Here is an 18,410-nt window from a genome sequence, read left to right on the forward strand (position 1 = left end):
CACCCGAGCCCATCACTTAATGGCAGGATAGTGCTAAGCATGTGAATCTACAGCCCTACATGCTACAAGTAGATGCTTACAAAGTAAGTAACCTATCCCTTTCATTACAGTGTCACAAGAGCTCCTCACTGTACCAACGCACGTGCCGGTGGAGTTCAGGCTGTGTGCCACAGTACAGTGTCCCACCGCTTTACACCACAACTGAGCTGGAACACTCTTTCCCTCCAAACTACCCTCCCATCCAACAGTAACTCGTCCCCTCTTTCTGTCTCCGCTGAACAGCTGACATTAAAGGCCAAGTCATAATTCCTGACTTCATGGGTACAATATTACATAAATATTCACATGGGATTGGATGACTTGTAGTCTGTTATTTAGACACTAGGCCATAACTTGATTTCCGTAATCTGTTTGTGATACCGCAAAGGCAGCCCCGACATACAGTGTCAATCTGTGGTGAGTTTTTTTTCAATAGTTTCACACTGACATATCTGCTCCTCCTTGTTCTCTAAGTTGTAGATTTGCATCGATCTTGTGGTCCTGATTTCTGTCTGCCCTAAATGGCCCAGGACGTTCACCTATTAGGTTAGGACATAATGTAGATTTCCATGGATCCACCATCCCTCAAGCAAACAAGATGGCTGACTCGTAGTTAAGTTTTGGCCAGCAGTTCTCAGCTCTCTCCTCCACCTCCCACATGCATTATTTTAAACCTGCCCGACGCCCAACCTGTCTTCACCTTTAGGAGGATTCAGTTGCCACATGCATACATATAAAAATGGAGTTCAAAGGAGCAAATTAGATTAGCCAACTGAGCGATGTTGACATTGAAATGGTATGGTGAAAGAAGAGACCCTTGTGAAACACCTCATGTTAGTTTGCAGATTTATGATGCAAAAAAAGGGCTTGGTTACCCTTTGGCGCTTTCACTTAAGGAAGCATGGAACCATTGGTGTGCAGTCGCTGTGATTTCCCATACTCCGCACTATGTATGTGTGTCCATAAGCTAGACCACTGACTGACACCGCAACATGGATTCAGGGCCTCCCTAATTTAACAATCGTCAGCCATGACACAGAAACGCACTCTGTTCAGAGAGACAGCGGTGGGACTGGTGGTGCAGGATCTGAATTCAACTTTTGGGAGGGGCTGAGGGCACTGTAAAACTTTTTTCTAGTTATTAACGTCAGTAAAATAATCTGTTGTATTTATTCCTTTGTTTTTCCAGTGAAATGCAGCGTGGAGTGTGTTCATGGCAAGTTTAAGGCCGACGAGTGCTCCTGCCTGTGTGACGTCGGGTATGGAGGCCCCCAGTGTGCTAGTGAGTTTGCTGCTTCTGTCATGTGTTAATACTGCTCCTCTTTAGGCTTTTTAAAAATTAAATATGGCATGCCTTTATGCACTTTGGATAAACCTGATGTGGGTGAAACACACAGTAACAAACTTGAATATATTTGAAATCACATTGCTTTTTTCGTGAAAATATCGAAAAGGGACAGCTGACCTTAAATTGTGTTTAAAAAATAACATTTGTACGTCCCTCTCCCCCTTAAAAATGTTGGTGTCATCCACCAGGAGCTGGAGAGCCAACGTTTGCGGGAACAAGAGAGTGATGTCTTGATTACTGATTGAAATCTTTGTTACTCTGAATGTCATTTCTTGTCCCAGTACATACATTTTAAGGTGTTCCACACCTCCCCCAGACACCACTTTACTGTTGACACTAATAGTCTTGAGTCCAGGATGGATTCTTCTAATTCAGCCTTGTTCAGTGAAGAACACTCAGTGGTCTCTGCTGTCTCTGAAGAGACTTCAACTCTTGCTATGGAGTTTGAACCTGGGGTCAACAGAACATTAAAATCTCTAACTCCTTCACATTATCCATACAAGAATCCAGAGGGGGTTTCACTGCTAAGGCCTAAGATTATCATTGGTAGTCTTCTTTTGTAACTTTTAGAGCCTGAATATGATGGCGGGCGGACCACCAGCGACAGGCGGTAGGTCGCGGTCTTCCAGCCGACAGACCCTCGGTCCAAACCGCCAGATTACAGTACCGGCAATTGGACCCACAGTAGCCAGGGGTAAGAGCGCCTCCTCCCCAGGATCAGTGATTCCGATTGGGAAGCGGTCGTAATCATAGTCCCGAATGGCAGCAGTGCTGAGGCAGGCATCGCCGTAGGGATTTTGATATCCCTTTTTGACAGCCTTTCCATGGCAGGAAGACTGCTATGAAAAGTCTTTTGGAAATGGATTTGGAGGCCCCCAAACAGGGCCCCCGTACACCGTGGGCCAATGCAAAGTTGCCCTGGGGGCACATGTAGTGCCCATCCCACGCACCTTCATGCACCACATGGCGCATGCACACTGTACATGGATGTGAAGGAAGTGCTCCATTTTCATGGTGGCTTGTGCTGGGGCCCTTTTTCTGGGCCGCAGCACAAGCCACTGTGAAAAGGAGCACTTGGAGACCACCAGCTCAGCGGTCGCATTGTAAGGCGACGGTCAGACCACCGCCTACTTGTTGGTCTGTCTCTTGACCACCACGATTGCAGGCAGCGGTCCATCCACTCCCTATCGTAATAACCCCCTTAGTGTAAGAAAGCAGTGCTACAAAATGGACTGTACAATTCTTACAGGGTGGTTTTGATTCAAGACTGTCAGTGTTACTCTTAAGGGAAGTGGGCAGCAGTTAAAGCCATTGGTTCTCCTTGAAGAGTCCTGGAAAAATGGAGGACTTGGGAGCACATTTTTAAAAATAATTTTCTTCTGAAGAATCCTTCTCCCAAGTCCTGGTATAACAGAGAAAGCTTAGAAATTGGAGTTAACAGAAGTGCACGCTGATCCTGTTTTTACATAGCAGTAATTGCTGTGCTGGAAGATCAGATTGAGGTGAATCAGTGTTTACTGTGGGATTCAGCCATAGAGCAGCACAAGCTCTGCCTCTTAGAATCAGCAAGTCTGTGAGCGCAGTTGCTAAGTCCTGTACCGCATGCTAAATATACTTTAGGCAAATACACAGTAGACAAGCAGGTTAGACTGCTGAGGTTCATTCACACACATGCCTCCATTTTTATTCTGAAGCGAGTTTTGTGGGTGTTTGCCACGGGCAGAGCCCGTTTCAGAGGACGTAACTCACTTTGTAGAACCACTGCAAGTACTTTGAGAGAAATTGTGTGACCTTGCTAGTAGCCAATCTGATCCGGTGTCTCACTATCTGCTTCTCTTGTGCAGCTAAGGAGGAATTCCCCTTTCACAGCTGTGATGTTCAGATAGACGGGGACTGCTTCCAGGTCTCCTCCGAGGCGGACAACTACTACGGAGCGAAAATCAAGTGTCAGGTAGAACCCAGTGCTATCTCAGTTGGTGGTAACACTGCTGGAAGTCACTTGAAACGTCTTAGCAGTGCCCCTGTTATTGCTTTTGGTTGTGCCCCAGTGCAGAAAAATTGACCTAACAGATGTAACCTTGGGAGCAATTTCCTTGATGGGAAACATGCTGTATTTGACACAATTTCGGTTAAATTACATAAACAGGGTTGAGAAGTTTAGAAAATTGGCACTTTAGAGCAACACATCAGACAATTTCAAGATGCTACAACCAGCTAGTGATCTCTTTTGACTTGTAAATGTTTATAGGAATGTCAAAGGGATCAGCATTTTGGGATAAGGTATATGGCCATACCAGGGCACATCCAATAATCAAAAACCTGAAATACCAGTTAAATAATCCTGAGAGGTATATGCTGGGTTTGTAATCATTGTTACCCAATAGGGTTTCAGAACATTTTCTGGGAAATGCCACATTGCCATCAACTCTCCTGGCCAGCTGACCATTAAAGTCTTGGTCTGTTGTGTGTTTCATGCATTGCCCATTGTAGTTTTCCCTATGTTAGCCTAATTGTGCACATTGTAGGCCACATTTAATTTCGAACACTTTACTATATAAACACGCTTTCTTTTTGTGCCAGATTGTATTTTCACACAGAACCTACATAGGTTTTCGCACCTTGCTCTTTTTCTGGGATTTAGTCTGAAAGCCATAGACAAGGTCAAACAGCAATACCCCTTGTTATTCTTTCTGGTCAGGCACTAGCACCTAGACATAACATGAGAGTGCAGCTGATATTTGTGAGCAAACATACCTTTTCATATAACTGAGAGCAGGGTTTCTAAAACACTGAGCAAAGGTCCTGAGGCAAGATTGCTGCATTAGCTGAGATGTAGAACACCCATCTTTGCATGCTATGGTGCGGGGTCTGCCACTTATCCCAGAGATCTATAATATATAATCATTAAGCTTCAGTAGAGGAGGAGGTTAGGCTATATGTCTTTTAATATGACAGGACGTTTGTGATCTATGGTTTGTTAACCATGCTTACAATATTTTTATTATGCATTTGTTTCCCAATTGTCGCACAAATACTGCATCTCAGAGAATGGTAGTTTAAATAAATATTCTAAACTTCCGTCATGGCTCTTGTATATTTTATTCTGGACAGGTACGAGTGAGAGTGAAAGGGTGTGTCAAATTGCCGCTATCCCGGAGTGGGTCAAGAGTGTTGTGTTCTGGGGTGCAAATGTGTTTGTTTCTCTGGAAAGGTTAGGAAGACCAGTGAGGCACTATAGCTAGTCGGACTTGGGCTCATAGATACTGAGGTAGTATGGTGATTTAGTCCCTGCATTCTGATGGTTATTGTCCCTAGCATAGGTCTGTTCCTGGGCAAAATCCCTCCAACTGGACCTTCAGCCCATAAATACCACAGTGCCATTACCTGGCAAATGTCTGAGTGCCTTCAGTTGAAGTATGGCCCTGTATAAACAAAACAGGAACGCTACACTTGCAAGGTCCCAGGAATTCCCCAGTTGCATTACCCTAATGTTTGTCTAAGTGCCCTAGGCCTGAAGTGCCAGAGTTCCATGAGCCCAGAAATATCCCAGTACCACAAGCTCAGAAATACCAAATTTGTATCTCTTTAGAAATGCCACAAGAGCCTTAGAAATATGCTGGTAACATTAGATCAGATGTGACTTATTGCCAGCACACATAAAATGCCCCATTGTTCTTAGCTCAGAATTGGCCAGTACCAGAAATAGCCCAGTATCATTCGCTCAAACATGCAGTGCCATTATCTGTGGGATGCCTCAGTGATTGAGTGCCATCCTCTCAGGAGTATTGCAGGGCCCAGCCTGTGGTGCCTCAGGGCTATCAACACTGAACAGGACAATAAAAGCAGTTGATGGCTGCCCAGTTCAGCAACACAAAAGTGCTCCATTGTCACCAGCTTACCGTGCCCCATTGCCAACATCCTAAATATGCCCTAATATGGCAACATATTTTGTTCAAACAAAAACACACACAAAAAGAAATGAGTTTGTGCCATCACATCTAAAAGGCTCCATTGCCTTTACGTTAGAAATGTTCCAATATCGTCCAATCAGAAATGCCCCCCTTTTCATTTCGTCCCAGATCCTTCATCCCAAAATGGAACAAGTTTTATCAGTTTCAAAGTGCACCACTGACATCCTCTCCTAGGCTCTGCTGTGCCATCAGCCTAGAATTGCAAGAGTGCAATCCCCTTAGCTGTTCCACAGTCACATATGCTTTGAAATGTTCCAATCACATCAGCTCAGAAATGGTGCAGTGTAACTCCCTCAAATTCCCCAGCTAAAATGCATTTTTGGAAATGTTTCACCCTGCCTTAAACTCCAGGCAGGGCTTCTCAGCAGCATCCTTAATGATTAACTGCCGGTACTCATTATTGGGCTGGTGGATCGCTTTTTGATAGTATATTGAGTAAAGATTGTGCATTTCAAATTATAATCTGTACAACACACAACTTCTTCCATCCCTTTATGGAGATGACAGAGCCCAGAAGCAAGGCATGAGCCAAGCTGTGTGAGATGTACTTTGATTTTAGGTGTTGAATCTGGCAAGAGAGCTTCTAAATACTAGTTGGTCCTGGTTCCTTTTGTATTAGCACTCAGGGATCTTCCTGGGATCTGGGCCCTTTCAAATGGCTGTGGGCCGTACTGCATGCCCTCTTTTTTGGCGCATTCAAGAGCAAGAAGCTCTCTGACATCCAAAAAATAGGTGCTGTAGCCACACAGAGAAATGTTAGGTTGGTACTCAGATGTGCCCTCTAGAGAAAGATGGACAAGAGTGTCTGCATACATTGGAAACTAAACGTGATGTTTCTCGATGATTATATGGGGCAAAGAAGTGCAAACTTTAGGATACCAAATATCATTTTATTAGTACTGGACATCAATTTGCCCTCCTTCCCTTGTTGACTATGGTCAAAATACATAATCCATTGAAATACAATCTCGTGAGATCCCCCTCTCTTTCTCTAGGTGGGTGAGCAGCAGCTGTATAGAAGTCCAAAGAGATGGTTCTCGTCTGGTATGAGGAGCAGGTCCTTTGTACACGTCTATAGTAACTGTTTCTGTTCCTTTAGCTGGTCTGATCATTGCTAGCGGTAGTATGGTATTACCACAAATGTGTTTACAACTGATGCCTTTACCATGCATCCTTCACCACGCAGTGCCTTTAACCTGCATTGGCTTTACCACTCATATACCTACACTAGGCATACGTTTACAACACGAGGTAAGACTATATAAGGGTGCCAGGATACCCCCTCGGGGGATTTGTGCGCTATAAAAATCAGCATAACATAACGGGATAAGTGAAACCCATATATATATATATTATACACACACACATGTGTGTATTGGGATCCCCATAACCCATTTCTCTAATTTGTGTTAATTATAAAAATATATATTTTCTTTTTGGGGGCAACCCCCCCCCCCCTTTTGTAACCTTACCTTACCATCCTATTCCCTTATCCATCATCAAAACCTAAAAACACCGTTAGCCACTCTGGGCCCTAAAAACACCCTTACCACCCTATGCCCTTACCACCCCTAAACTCTAAAAACACTATCTTCCTGTGCCCTTACTTAACCATAAAACACCCTTACCACCATATTCCCTTACCCACCCCTAAACCCAGAAAACTCCCTTAAAACCCTATATAGTCCTGGCCCCTTGTTATACCTCAGTAAAAATAAATATTATCTAGAGATTATTTTTTTTGTATTTGTGTATTGTATCATTAGAGAAGTAATTTAACTTGGGGAGACATTACTAATCCGGGTCAAATTTTTCTGGACTAAGTTTTTAAAAATGGCAGATGTGTTCCAGTGATGATGTAATATTTCAGGAACCTTGAGACTTATACATTTCATTTTGGTGTCAAAAGAAAGGTTTTCGGGGTTATGTGGTCTTATAGAGACAGAAAGCAACTCCTCTGAGCAATCCTTCCGCCTTTTTTTCAAAATGGCGGCTCTATGTTGTTGTGTTTTAGCCATCATATTGGTAATTTATTGTAATAATGTTTTTGTTTCAGATTTTCTCTTGATTCAAATTTGTAAACATGAGAGAAGCAGGTGATAGCAGAGGATCTTTACCGACTTATGGAGTGTTGCTAACTAAAAAATCTGAGGACTCCTTCAACAAAGAAAGATGTGTCATATGCCAAACTAATCTGAAAGAAAAGCTGACATCAACTGCAGCTGGACATAAGAGAGTTTGAGATTGCTGCAGAAATACGACAAGATGAAGTTCACAAATGACTGAAACTGATGGGTGAAGAGGATCAATATTTTATCATTGTAAGAGCAAGTGGTAGGAGTCGTATACAATTGGAAAAAAGCCTGGAAATCTTAAGTCTGGGAAGCAAGATGGTGGCCGTAACACACCTCTGTGACCGGCTGATGGACAATCTGCACTAATTGAGAGGAGGAGAATAAAGTTTTTTTTTGGTTTTTTTAAAACATTTTTTATTGGTTTTGTGAGCATATCATACATTCCCGGGCCACATGCCCGTCCGTTCTTAGCGCCGTCAACCATAACACTGCTTCACATACCCCAACAACAGATCCTAATCCTGTTAACCCACCTCCCCCTCTACCCCCACACCCCCCTTGTCAGTGTGCCTTCACGCTCTTGTTGTGAGTATCATATCTACCCTACGAGCAGCAGGCGTCACTCCCCTCCAAATCACATCCAGACAGAGGTCTAGGTACTGTCCAGTGCTGCAGTCGATCCCCACTTCGTCTCCGGGTTCAAGGGAACCGTGCAGTCCGCCCTCTCCCATCACCCAAGCTCATCACCTAACTCCCCCCCTCCACCGCATCCACCTCCATCACCCTCCGCCCCGCGCCCCCTGGCTCGTCATCCTCCCCACCGTCGCCAGCCTCCATAAGCGATTGTAAGTCCGTCACAAGCGCATTCCACGCTCTGGCAGTATCTAGCGCCTTATCGTTGGCCGTACGCCTGGCTAATTGCAATCTCAGGACACCTTCGCACGCGGCCCACTGCTGGAAGCACCTCCGCCACCTCAGGTAGTTAGGTCCCCCTCTAGACTTCCAGTGTAGTGTAAGTTCCCGCTTGGCCATTATGAACCCCAAATCATAAAACTTGCTGGTGATTTTAGTGGCAGGAGTATGGGGAAACCAAAGTAGCAGGCATGCTCCCGCGTCCGCTTCAACTTGACGACCCGTAACCGCATTCAGGCAAGCGAAAACATCAATCCAGTAAGTGCCAAGCCCCGTGCACGACCAGAACATATGCTTAAAGTCAGCGTCCTCCGCGGCACAGCGCGGGCATAATGATTGCGCACCTCCAAAGATCCGCTGGATCCTGGCAGGGGTCCAGTACGCTCTATGAAGGGTGTAATACTGGACCAGTTGAAACCGAGCATTACGGGTGCCCTTCCAGGCCCTCCGTACAAGCTGAGACCATGTCGCCTCTGGTATCTGCTTACCAAGATCGACCTCCCAGCGCTCCCGTAGCCCGTCAAGCGGCGGGGGATCAGCCAGTGCCAGCCTCCGATATAGGCATGTGATGGCCTTATAAGTGCCAGCCGCCATCACAACATACTGGCAGCCCGGCGACGTGGGTGGTTCCACCAGCCCCATCTTCCAGCGCCTCTGGATCCCAGTAACCAAAGCCGCATGCAACAGGAAGTCCCCCCTCGGCAAATCAAATGCCTCCCGCAAGGCACTGAACGGCATCAAGACACCGTCGCGGTACAAATCTCCTAGCATGTGAAGCCCGGAGTCCTCCCAACCGGCAAGCGCCGACCAATCCCCACCATGCGGGAGGGCGGTACACATGCCCAGGGGAATCTCCGGTGCATACGGGGCGCGACACCCCACCCGCCTGTGGCCACGCAGCCAGCAGCGGCGAAGGGTTCGTTCTTCAAGAGTCAGCTGCTCCAACCGAAGCTCCTGTTGGAGCACAATGAAGGACAGGACATGGCGCGGCACAATCCGACCCTGCGGTCCCTCCGGTCCCCTAAATTCCCTCGCCACCGCCTGCGTGAGCCACTGAAGTTGAGCAGCCAAGTAATACCATTCGAAGTCCGGCACGGCTAGGCCACCCTCCTCTCGGGACCTAAGCAAAGTATTCAGGGCTACGCGTCGCCTGCCAGAGCCCCAGATAAAACCTATCACCGCAGATCGTAGCGTCCGGAAAAAGGAGGGCGGTATCCACACCGGTAGCGTGCGGAAAAAATATAGCAGGCGCGGCAGGACCACCATTTTCAACAACGCAATTCGCCCGGCCACAGACAACGGGAGGACGCGCCAAAACCTCATGCTACCTCTAATGTCCCTCATGGCTCTACCCACATTCCCCTCATAAAGGAGTGAGTGGGTGTGATAAATATGGACCCCGAGGTACTGCAGGCAATCCGGTTCCCAGCGCAGGCCATCCAACACCTCAGGCTGGGCGCAGCGAGACGTCAAGGGGAAGAGACAGGTCTTAGACCAATTAACCCGGAGGCCCGACAGATTCCCGAATTCCTGGAGCAAGGCCCGTGCTCCCGTCACTGATTCATCCACATCAGCCAGATATAACAAAAGGTCGTCGGCATATAATGAGATATAATGTAAGCCGCCGCGTGATGGTACCCCCTCAAAGTACCGGCCCTGCCGGGCCCGCGCCGCCAGTGGTTCAATCGCCGAAGAGGAGCGGGGATAATGAGCAACCCTGTCTGGTGCCCCGACTTACCGAGCACGCCGCAGAAACAGAGCGGCCCGTACGGATCCTAGCAGTAGCCGACTCATAAAGCAGCCTAGTCCAACGGACGAAGCCATCCCCCAGCCCGAACCGAAGGAGCACACTGAACAAATAAGGCCATTCCACACTATCGAATGCCTTTTCGATGTCCACCGATAATACGGCGCCCCCGCGGGGCCCTCCCCATCAATATCCATGACCCTTAGCAGGCGCCGTATGCACGTCGAGGTGTTCCTAGTGGGGATAAAGCCCGACTGATCCGGGTGTACCAGAGAGCACATATGGGCAGTCAGCCGCGTCGCCAAGATCCTGCTCAATACCTTGTAGTCCACCGTGAGCATTGACAGCGGGCGATATGCCGTCCTAGCGGTGGGGAGGCCGCCCTTTTTCAACAGCGGGACTACGATCGCCTCTCGCGCCGATGCCGGCAATCTACCCTGCTCCCAGGCCTCCCCATAGATCTGGTGTAAGCGGGGCATCAGGAGATCTACGTATGCAGCATAGAACTCCACCGGGAGGCCGTCCCCCCCGGCGTTTTCTTCCTGGCCATATGCTTGATCGCCGCCCTGATTTCCCCCTGCGTGATAGCCGTCCCCAGCGTGGCGCCCAGCTCTGGGTCCAGCCGCGGTAACTGAGCCTCTTCAAGAAAGGCATCCAGTGTCGCAGGGCACGTCGCCATCCTGCTCCGATAAAGTTCCTCATAGTAATCCTGGAACTGAGTGTTGATCTCTCGCTGCGAATGGACCAAGTCTCCAGTCGGAGTAGCCAGCGAGAGGATCGGCGTACCCCTAGTATCAGGATTGGTCAGCCATGCCAACAGCGACCCGACCCGACCCCGTTCCGCATGTGCCCGGACCATGTATTCCCGGTAGTCATGGCAGCGGAGCCCCTCCACCTGGGTGGCCACCCGCTCTCGAGCCGCTAACAATTCCTCCCTATTGCCGCCCGCCCCATGGCCATCCCTCTCCGCCTGCCGCAAAGCGGCCTCTTCTCGTGTGACCTCAGCCAGCAGTGTCCGGCGAACCCCCAACGAGGACGAGAGGCATGCGCCTCGCACCACCACCTTAAAGGCGTCCCACTCAATCGCTCGAGTGGACGCGGTACCCGAGTTTTCAAGGAAATAGCGCTCGATGCAGTCCTGCACTTCAGCGTGGAAGACCGGGTCCTCCAGCGTCAGCGGGTTCAACCGCCATGTGGGAACCGGTTGCCTCTGTCTAGTCCAAAGGACCGTGAGCAGGCAAGGGTTGTGGTCCGATATGGTCCGCGCCAGGTACTCGCAATCACGCGTGAGTTCCTGAGCCCCACCCGAGCAGAGGAAAGTGTCAAGACGCACATGTAAATCATGCGGCACCGAATAGAACGAATAGTCTCTACTCGTAGGATGGCACGTCCGCCACGCGTCCTGGAGCCCCCACCGATCCTGCCAGTCCCTCCGGGCCTTAGCCACTCTGCACACCGCCGACTGAGCGAGCGGAGGATGGGAACGGTCCATCTCAACATCTGCCACAGAATTAAAGTCCCCTCCCATGTACACCGTACCCACGAGCATATCCGGCAGCCGGCTTGACAATACGGAGAAGAACGCAGCCTGATCAAAGTTAGGGGCGTAAACACAGCAAAACGCTACATCCCGGCCATCCAGCCTCCCCAACACTGCCACAAACCTCCCTTCCGGGTCCACCCTAGTGGTCAAAGGCTGAAAGGGGACACCCGCCCGAATCCAAAGTAGCACCCCTCTAGCATGCGCAGAATAAGTAGTATAGAAGAGTTGCCCCCTCCATCGCCGCTGCAGCGCCTGCCCTTCAGCCAACGTTAAGTGCGTCTCCTGTAAAAAAGCCACCTGGACCCCCCTCCGGACTAAATATGCATGCACTTTGTATCTCTTCCTCATGGAGTTGAGCCCCCGCACATTCCAGGTGATGCATTTCAAGTCTAATTTAGCCGCCATCAATGGGCACATAGCAAAGTCCAATCCCCCACAGTCTCATCGGCACACTGACAATACCCAAAAACTTCGGAACCCCGAAACAACCCCGACCAACTCCCACCCCACCCACCCCCAGAACAGGCATCAAACAGTTGTCACCCATCCAAACCCAACCCCCGAGTACGAGGGAAACTCTGGAAGATACCAGAGACTCACAAGATATGTGAGGTCGAGGGGAGACTCCGCACCAGCCGGCCGGACAATCAAGACCCGTCGCACCAGGAAAGGTCGATCCCGACTAAGAGTCGTCCTCCCCCATCCCCCTCCCAGCAGCACCACCCCCCTTAATAAGGCCAGGGACCCAGCACCTCCCCCAGGGAGCAAAGTACAGGTACATCCCCATCCGCACAGAAAGCAGGACCCCATCCGCCCCTCATGTGTCCACCCCACAGGGCCAGCACTCCCCCTTACTGTCCATCACTCAACGTCCCGTAGTCACTCATCCAGGAGACCATCAGCTGTCTGCGGGGTGATCCGAGGCAACTCCCCAGTTTCCTTGTCCGAAACCTCGTCCGAGCCACCCGGTTCCGCCTCATCCGAACCCAGCCTGGAGCCTGAATCTACCACCTGGGTCTCAGGCACTGCTCCGGAAATGTCCGACACCGCCTGTAAGGCGGCCCTCCTTTCCTGGTCCGTCTGCGAAGCCGAGGGGGACCTCCTGCCCTGTTCTCTCCTTCGATTGCGCCTGTTCCTGCGCGGTTTCGGCCGGTCCTCGGCATTCCCTGTCCAGGCACCCGCGCCGTCCTTGCCCGCTCGATACCGCTCCAACCATTGCCAAGCGTCATCCGGGGAATCACAGAACGTGGCCACTCCGTCCACCAGTATCCTCAGGCGGGCCGGGAACAGCAAAGAGTACTGTACCCCCTCATCGCGGAGAGCCCTCTTGACGGTGACGAAGGAGAAACGGCTGCGTTGGACCTCCTGGGAGTAGTCAGGAAATATTGACACCGATGCGTTGTCTACCTTGTAAGGACCAGCCAGTCTGGCCTGCCGCAGTATAATGTCCCGGTCCCTGAAGTGGAGTAGCCGAGCTATCACCGGCCGGGGAGGCCGTCCCGGGGCAAGGGGGCGAGCCGGGACCCGATGGGCTCTCTCCAAAGTGTAGAAGTGCGTCAGACCTTCAGGGACCACCGCATCCTGCAGCCAAGACTCCAAATACGCGACCATATCATCCCCTTCAATATTTTCGGGGAGGCCAACACGCGGATATTGTTGCGTCTGTTGCGCCCTTCCGCGTCAGCCGCTCTCCTCTCCAGTTGCAGCACCCTGCGGGTTAAGTCCTCGAGCGTGGCATCCGACGCCTTCTGGGCCGGTTCCAATACCTCTATAATCAACTCTGCAGCCTTGACGCGGTCAGCAAGCTTGCCATGGTCCGCCTTCAGAAGGCCAAGGCTCGTGGATACCTGGGCGATATCTTGGCGCAACGCCTCTCTCGTGTCCCCTATGGCCTGAAGAATTTGGTCCATTTGTTGTTGCTGCAGCCCAGTCGCCCGATCATCCGTCCGTTGCAGGTCCTGGGCGTCAAGGGAATCTCCACCTTGGTCCGGCGGTGCTGAGCCCGTCCCCTTCCGTGGCTTCCCCATGGAGGCCAGCCGGCGACCACCTTGGCACCAAGCACTGCAGAGCCGCCCCAACTCGTGCTCCAAAGAAGGCCAAAGACGTTATCTCGCCCGCTCGCCTGATGCAAGGGCAAGGTCCAACACGATGAGGGAAAGAGAAGTGGGGGAGGGGCACAGCCGGCAGGCACAGCCGAACCACGGCACTGACACCCCCAGTGGGGGCTCCCACTGCTCCGTGTCCCCACAGCCGAATCCACCAATAGTCCCCCACCGCTCCGGGCCCCCTCAAGGGCCGGCAGGTCCAAATGCCAGTGTCCAGTAAATCAACATAGTGGGCCCAGGTCCCCGCTCAGGGTCAGACGGCCGCCTCGTGGAGCGCGCAGCGCCCCCGACGTCCCGCAGTCTGCAATCAGCGGGGTGGTGCCAGGTTCGTCGGAGCCAGGATCCGCTGCGGGCCAGAAGGGGACTCCCCAGACAAATTCGGGGCCCTACCAGCGTTGCAGCCACCAGTCCATCCGCTACGCCGCCTCAATCCCACAGAGCCGCAGCCGAGGCGGCATCCCCGGCTCCAGGCTGGCCCCACATCTCCGATGGCGCCGCAGGGTCAGAGCGCCTGTCGTCCGCAGCCCCGCTCACCTCAGACGGGCGCCTCCGCTCCCGGAGCTCGCTCCGAGCCGCTCCGCAGCTCCAGCGCCCCGACACTCCTTGTCCCAGTGCCCGGCCCGTCACCGCCTGTCCGTCGGGCTCCCAGGGGGTGCTCCTCCGCTTCCGGGGCCAAGGTACCCACCAGCACCGACCCTCAGGCACTCGCAGCGGCCCGGTCTCTGGCCGCCCCTCCGAAATTGAGGCCGGGGATCAGCCGCAAGGCGCAGGCCCAATCAAAATGGCCGGCGGCCGCCCCTGCAGCTCCTCCTGAAAGGTTAAGGTCTCAGCAGCCACGGGACCCAGCGCACTCCTGGTCGGCGCAAGGGTGTCCCGCTGCAATCGGGAAGCAATCCCGGGTGGTGGCGCCGCCAGGGGGGTCCACATACAGGATAAACACCGAGACCGACCCGGAGCTCAGGGCTCAGGCGTCCATGCTCGGCAGCGTCGTAGCCACGCCCCCGGAGGAGAATAAAGTTATGAAATAAATTTTTTTTAAAAAACCCTGTTGGAGTATGCTGATGGTAGCTGCAATTGAGTTTTGGCGGCAGCTACTTTATTGACATGGCTTACCGGCAGAAGGCGAGGAGATGCATTGTTGCGGAGGAAGTTTCTCTACGCCTGTCAGTGTCTACTTGTGGCAGTGTTTACGCCCAACAACTGTAGTTTACGTAGCGGTTGCGCCCAAGAGAACAAAATGGGCCTGAAGGCAATGGGAGCTGGAGCAGGCTGTCAAAAAGTTGAAGATGTAGCCTCTCCATTTGCCCAACCGGCCGCAGCTGTGCCAGTTGGGCTCAACCGGCCGCCCAGTCACTGCAGAGCGTGCGGTGTCTCCTAACTACGGCCAGTAGAGATTCGGCTGGCGAGAAGGGGAAAGAGGAGCCCCCTGCCTCTCAGCGTACACCGGGCACTCCGGTCTTGGAGCTACTTTGTGGAGAAGTGAACATTACAGAGGGGTCTAAACAGCAGGAGAAGGCTGAGGGGAGTCCTGCATCTAAGGAAACACAGCTGGACATAAGGGAAAATCTGTCTAAGGGCCTTACAGAGATGAGCCCTCAGGAAGATGCTCCACCTAAGAGATCGGCTCAAGAGGCACCAACTACAACAGGCAAGGTAAATAGCAGTACCTCTAATGCATCAACTGAGTCGAATGAAGGGGGACTAATTAGAGAACTGGCAGGCTCTTCATTAAATGCAGATTTGGGGAAGGTGGTGCATGGTGAGGAAAAGCAAAGGATTCCCCCGAAACGTAGTGCTCTTGGTAGATCCCTCCAAGCCAGTAAAAAAGTACAGAACCAGGCAGGCATGGTCATCTCGGATCCTGACATGAGCAATTGTTTTATTTACTATCAGATAGAGCAGATTGGTCAGCGTATGGCTTGTAATCATTTATTGACTCTAGTGAAAGTGATAGTTTGCCTAAGGATCAGATGGGCAATGCGTCCATTTCAGCACTGAAGGTGGGCAAACAACTTGAACAGCTGAATCCGGAGGAAAAAAGGCTAAAGTGGGATTATTCACCAACTCATCAACTGGTGGGGGCCACGGTAGTTAACGGTCAAGAGGCTCCTTGCTCGAGCCCTCCCTCCCTAGACTCAATCTATCAATGTATCATGTCTCACAGAGAAGAGACCCATTTGGACGGCCGAAGATCTCAAGTAGCGATTCGCAAGAATCAAGGGGCAGTACTGAAGGTGGCCAAATCAGGTAGTGCTATAAGTGAGCGCTTGACAGATATCGAACTAGAGCCACCGCTCTTGAAATGAGTGTGGTGGGAGCCTGTGGTCTGGTGAAGTCCAACAATGCCCACATTCTAGACATTCAGTGGAAATTGGAGGATCAGGAGAATCGACAAAGATGTAACAACCTATGGGTGCTTGGTGTGCCAGAAGGAAAAGACGGATCTGATGTCCGTGCTTTTATGGTGGACATGTTTTGCCAGGCATTTCCTGAACTTAAGGGATGGAACTGGCCCCAGGAGGTACAAAGAGCCCATTGTATAGAAACAGCTGGCAAGGGAGGACAGGAAACCACGGGCTATACTAGTGTACATAGGGAACTTTTGTGTGAGGCAGTCAATCTTCGAGAAAGCCTGGCCCGAGGCTTAATGCACAGTAGGAGAGTGCTCTTTCTTCGTTCGGCTTGACTTTTGCCATATAACAGTGTAGCCGAGATGGCGTCTGTGACAACTCATTCAACCTTCCCCAGACAAAGGAGCCCAGGCTTACTTATTAAACCCAGCTCGCCTGAAAGTAATTTGAGGGGACAGGACATCGTTTTTTATGTCTGAAATCAAAGCTAAAGAATTTTCACATGGCTTTAAAACTTCTCACTTTTTTGTACACTAGATAGTATGCTGAACAGTAGTAGTATGATGTATTTTCAGAGGTCTGGTGTTTTTTTATCACCACAGACCTATACTTGGTCTGTTAGGTTCTTATGGGTGGAGGGACGGAGGTTGGTGGGGTTTGGGGGTGGTCAGGAAGTGGGGAGGGGTGGCAGCCTGTGGGAAGGTGGGGTGCAAGAAAAATATTAGAATCCAAAGAGAGAGCAAAAAAAAAAAGGAGGGACCATTATGGATGGTATAGTTGAAAATGGTACAGAATGGACATTGGGGCAAGGACTCGTATCCCGAATGGGTAAATTAACTAAATGTTCGGTTAATATGGGGGGTCTAAATCCCAGAGATAAGTGGCAGCGGGTGGAGGAAATATCTGAAAGAGACACGTTAGTGATAGATTCCTTACCTTAGAATATCCCCAGGCCGTTGGACCATGTCGGGACGGACCCGCGCAGCGTGTCTCTCTTCTGCTTTGGGCACGCCATCACCCCGAGACATGTCCCGATGGTCGTGCCATGGCGCAGTTGGCTTGTGGGTGCGTTCCCGGAAGTTGTTGGAGGCCAGGCACTCTGTATCGCGCCACTCAAGGTCCTGCTTCCGTAGGAGGTCGAGGGATCGCTGGCGCCGCCGACACCATCGTTTATCGGAATCGGGGGCAGGTAAGTCCAAGTGCCATTTAAAGTCAAAGAAGCGACGTCACTCTTCATCTGTCCCTCACCGGTCGCGGGACTTGGTAGAGGGTGTGGGTGGTTGCTCCCCCGCGGCTCCTCTGGGGTCTCTGTTGTCGCCTGCGGCCTACCCGCCTTTTTAGGGTCCGTACGCGACTCCGGCAGAAGTACACGTACTTCAGTCGGCCATGGGCTGTTTAATTGTCCCATCGGGTCCCTCCGTTGACTCCGGCCTCGGCACCGGTGTTGGCTCCGGCCTCCGCACCGCGGTTGGATCCGGACTCGGCACCATCGTTGGCTCCGGACCCAGTGCCACCATCGATCCGGCCTCAACGCCACCATGGATCCGGCCCTGTTAAATGGCCCCAGATTCGGCATTGCCGTTTGCCCGGGCCACAACATCGCCTTTGGATCCAGCATTGGCGACTCTGCTGGCTCCATCTTCGGCACCACCCTCGGCGCTACCTCCAGAGCCGGTCAATATTGAGCTCAGCCTCTCTACTGGCAAGTAGACGATGGGGAATACTGAGAAGAGTCTGAAGAGCCTCTCACAGCTAAGTGTGAGGATGTACCACACTGGATTATCGATCTGGAGCGTCCAGTACAGCTGGACTTATCTCCAAACCCTGGGCCACTATCCCCTTCTTCCGTGCCTACAGAAGTGGTTGGTTCATTTTTTGTGGTGTTGCGTTGGGGTGGTTCTTACCCTCAGTGCCTATCGGGACACTCTCCTTCCTGAAGTGCTTCAAACGGTGGCTTCCTCCACAGAGCCACTGCTGCACTTTAATGGCACACTCACAGCGGTTCTGTTCAACGGCTAGCCCATCCTAAGGGGCTCCTGTGCATTCCAGGCAACACCGGTTACGTCACACAACACCCATAGCCAGAGTGTCGGGTTGTCCAGGTCTCTGCCTCTCTGAATGGCCTTTGCACCACTATTCACGCTCTATGTAGGGCACTGTGGCACAGGTGCTGCCTCAGTGTCCGTTGGTGGCTCGGACAGTGCTCTCCCAGGCAAATGCCTAAGGGGACTGTAGGAGAGTAGGGTCTGCTATCCTATGGTCACCCCAAATTTTTGCTTTTTGCTTCACTGGTTTATGACTTAATGTGGCTGTGGGCCT

General features: G+C 51.4%; 1 protein-coding gene across 6 annotated transcripts in view; it reads left to right on the top strand.

Annotated features, from left to right (window-relative positions):
* Positions 1 to 18,410, top strand: part of LOC144799177 (C-type lectin domain family 18 member A-like) — a 901,971-nt gene that overhangs the window by 759,454 nt on the left and 124,107 nt on the right. For all 6 annotated transcript variants that reach the window (XM_078670425.1, XM_078670423.1, XM_078670422.1 and 3 more), the window contains 2 exons: positions 1,229 to 1,321; positions 3,232 to 3,338. In XM_078670425.1, the coding sequence (XP_078526551.1) occupies positions 1,229 to 1,321; positions 3,232 to 3,338 (200 nt within the window). The remainder of the gene's footprint in view (positions 1 to 1,228; positions 1,322 to 3,231; positions 3,339 to 18,410) is intronic.

The sequence above is a fragment of the Lissotriton helveticus genome, chromosome 12, assembly GCF_964261635.1.
Source record: "Lissotriton helveticus chromosome 12, aLisHel1.1, whole genome shotgun sequence".
NCBI lineage: Eukaryota > Metazoa > Chordata > Amphibia > Caudata > Salamandridae > Lissotriton > Lissotriton helveticus.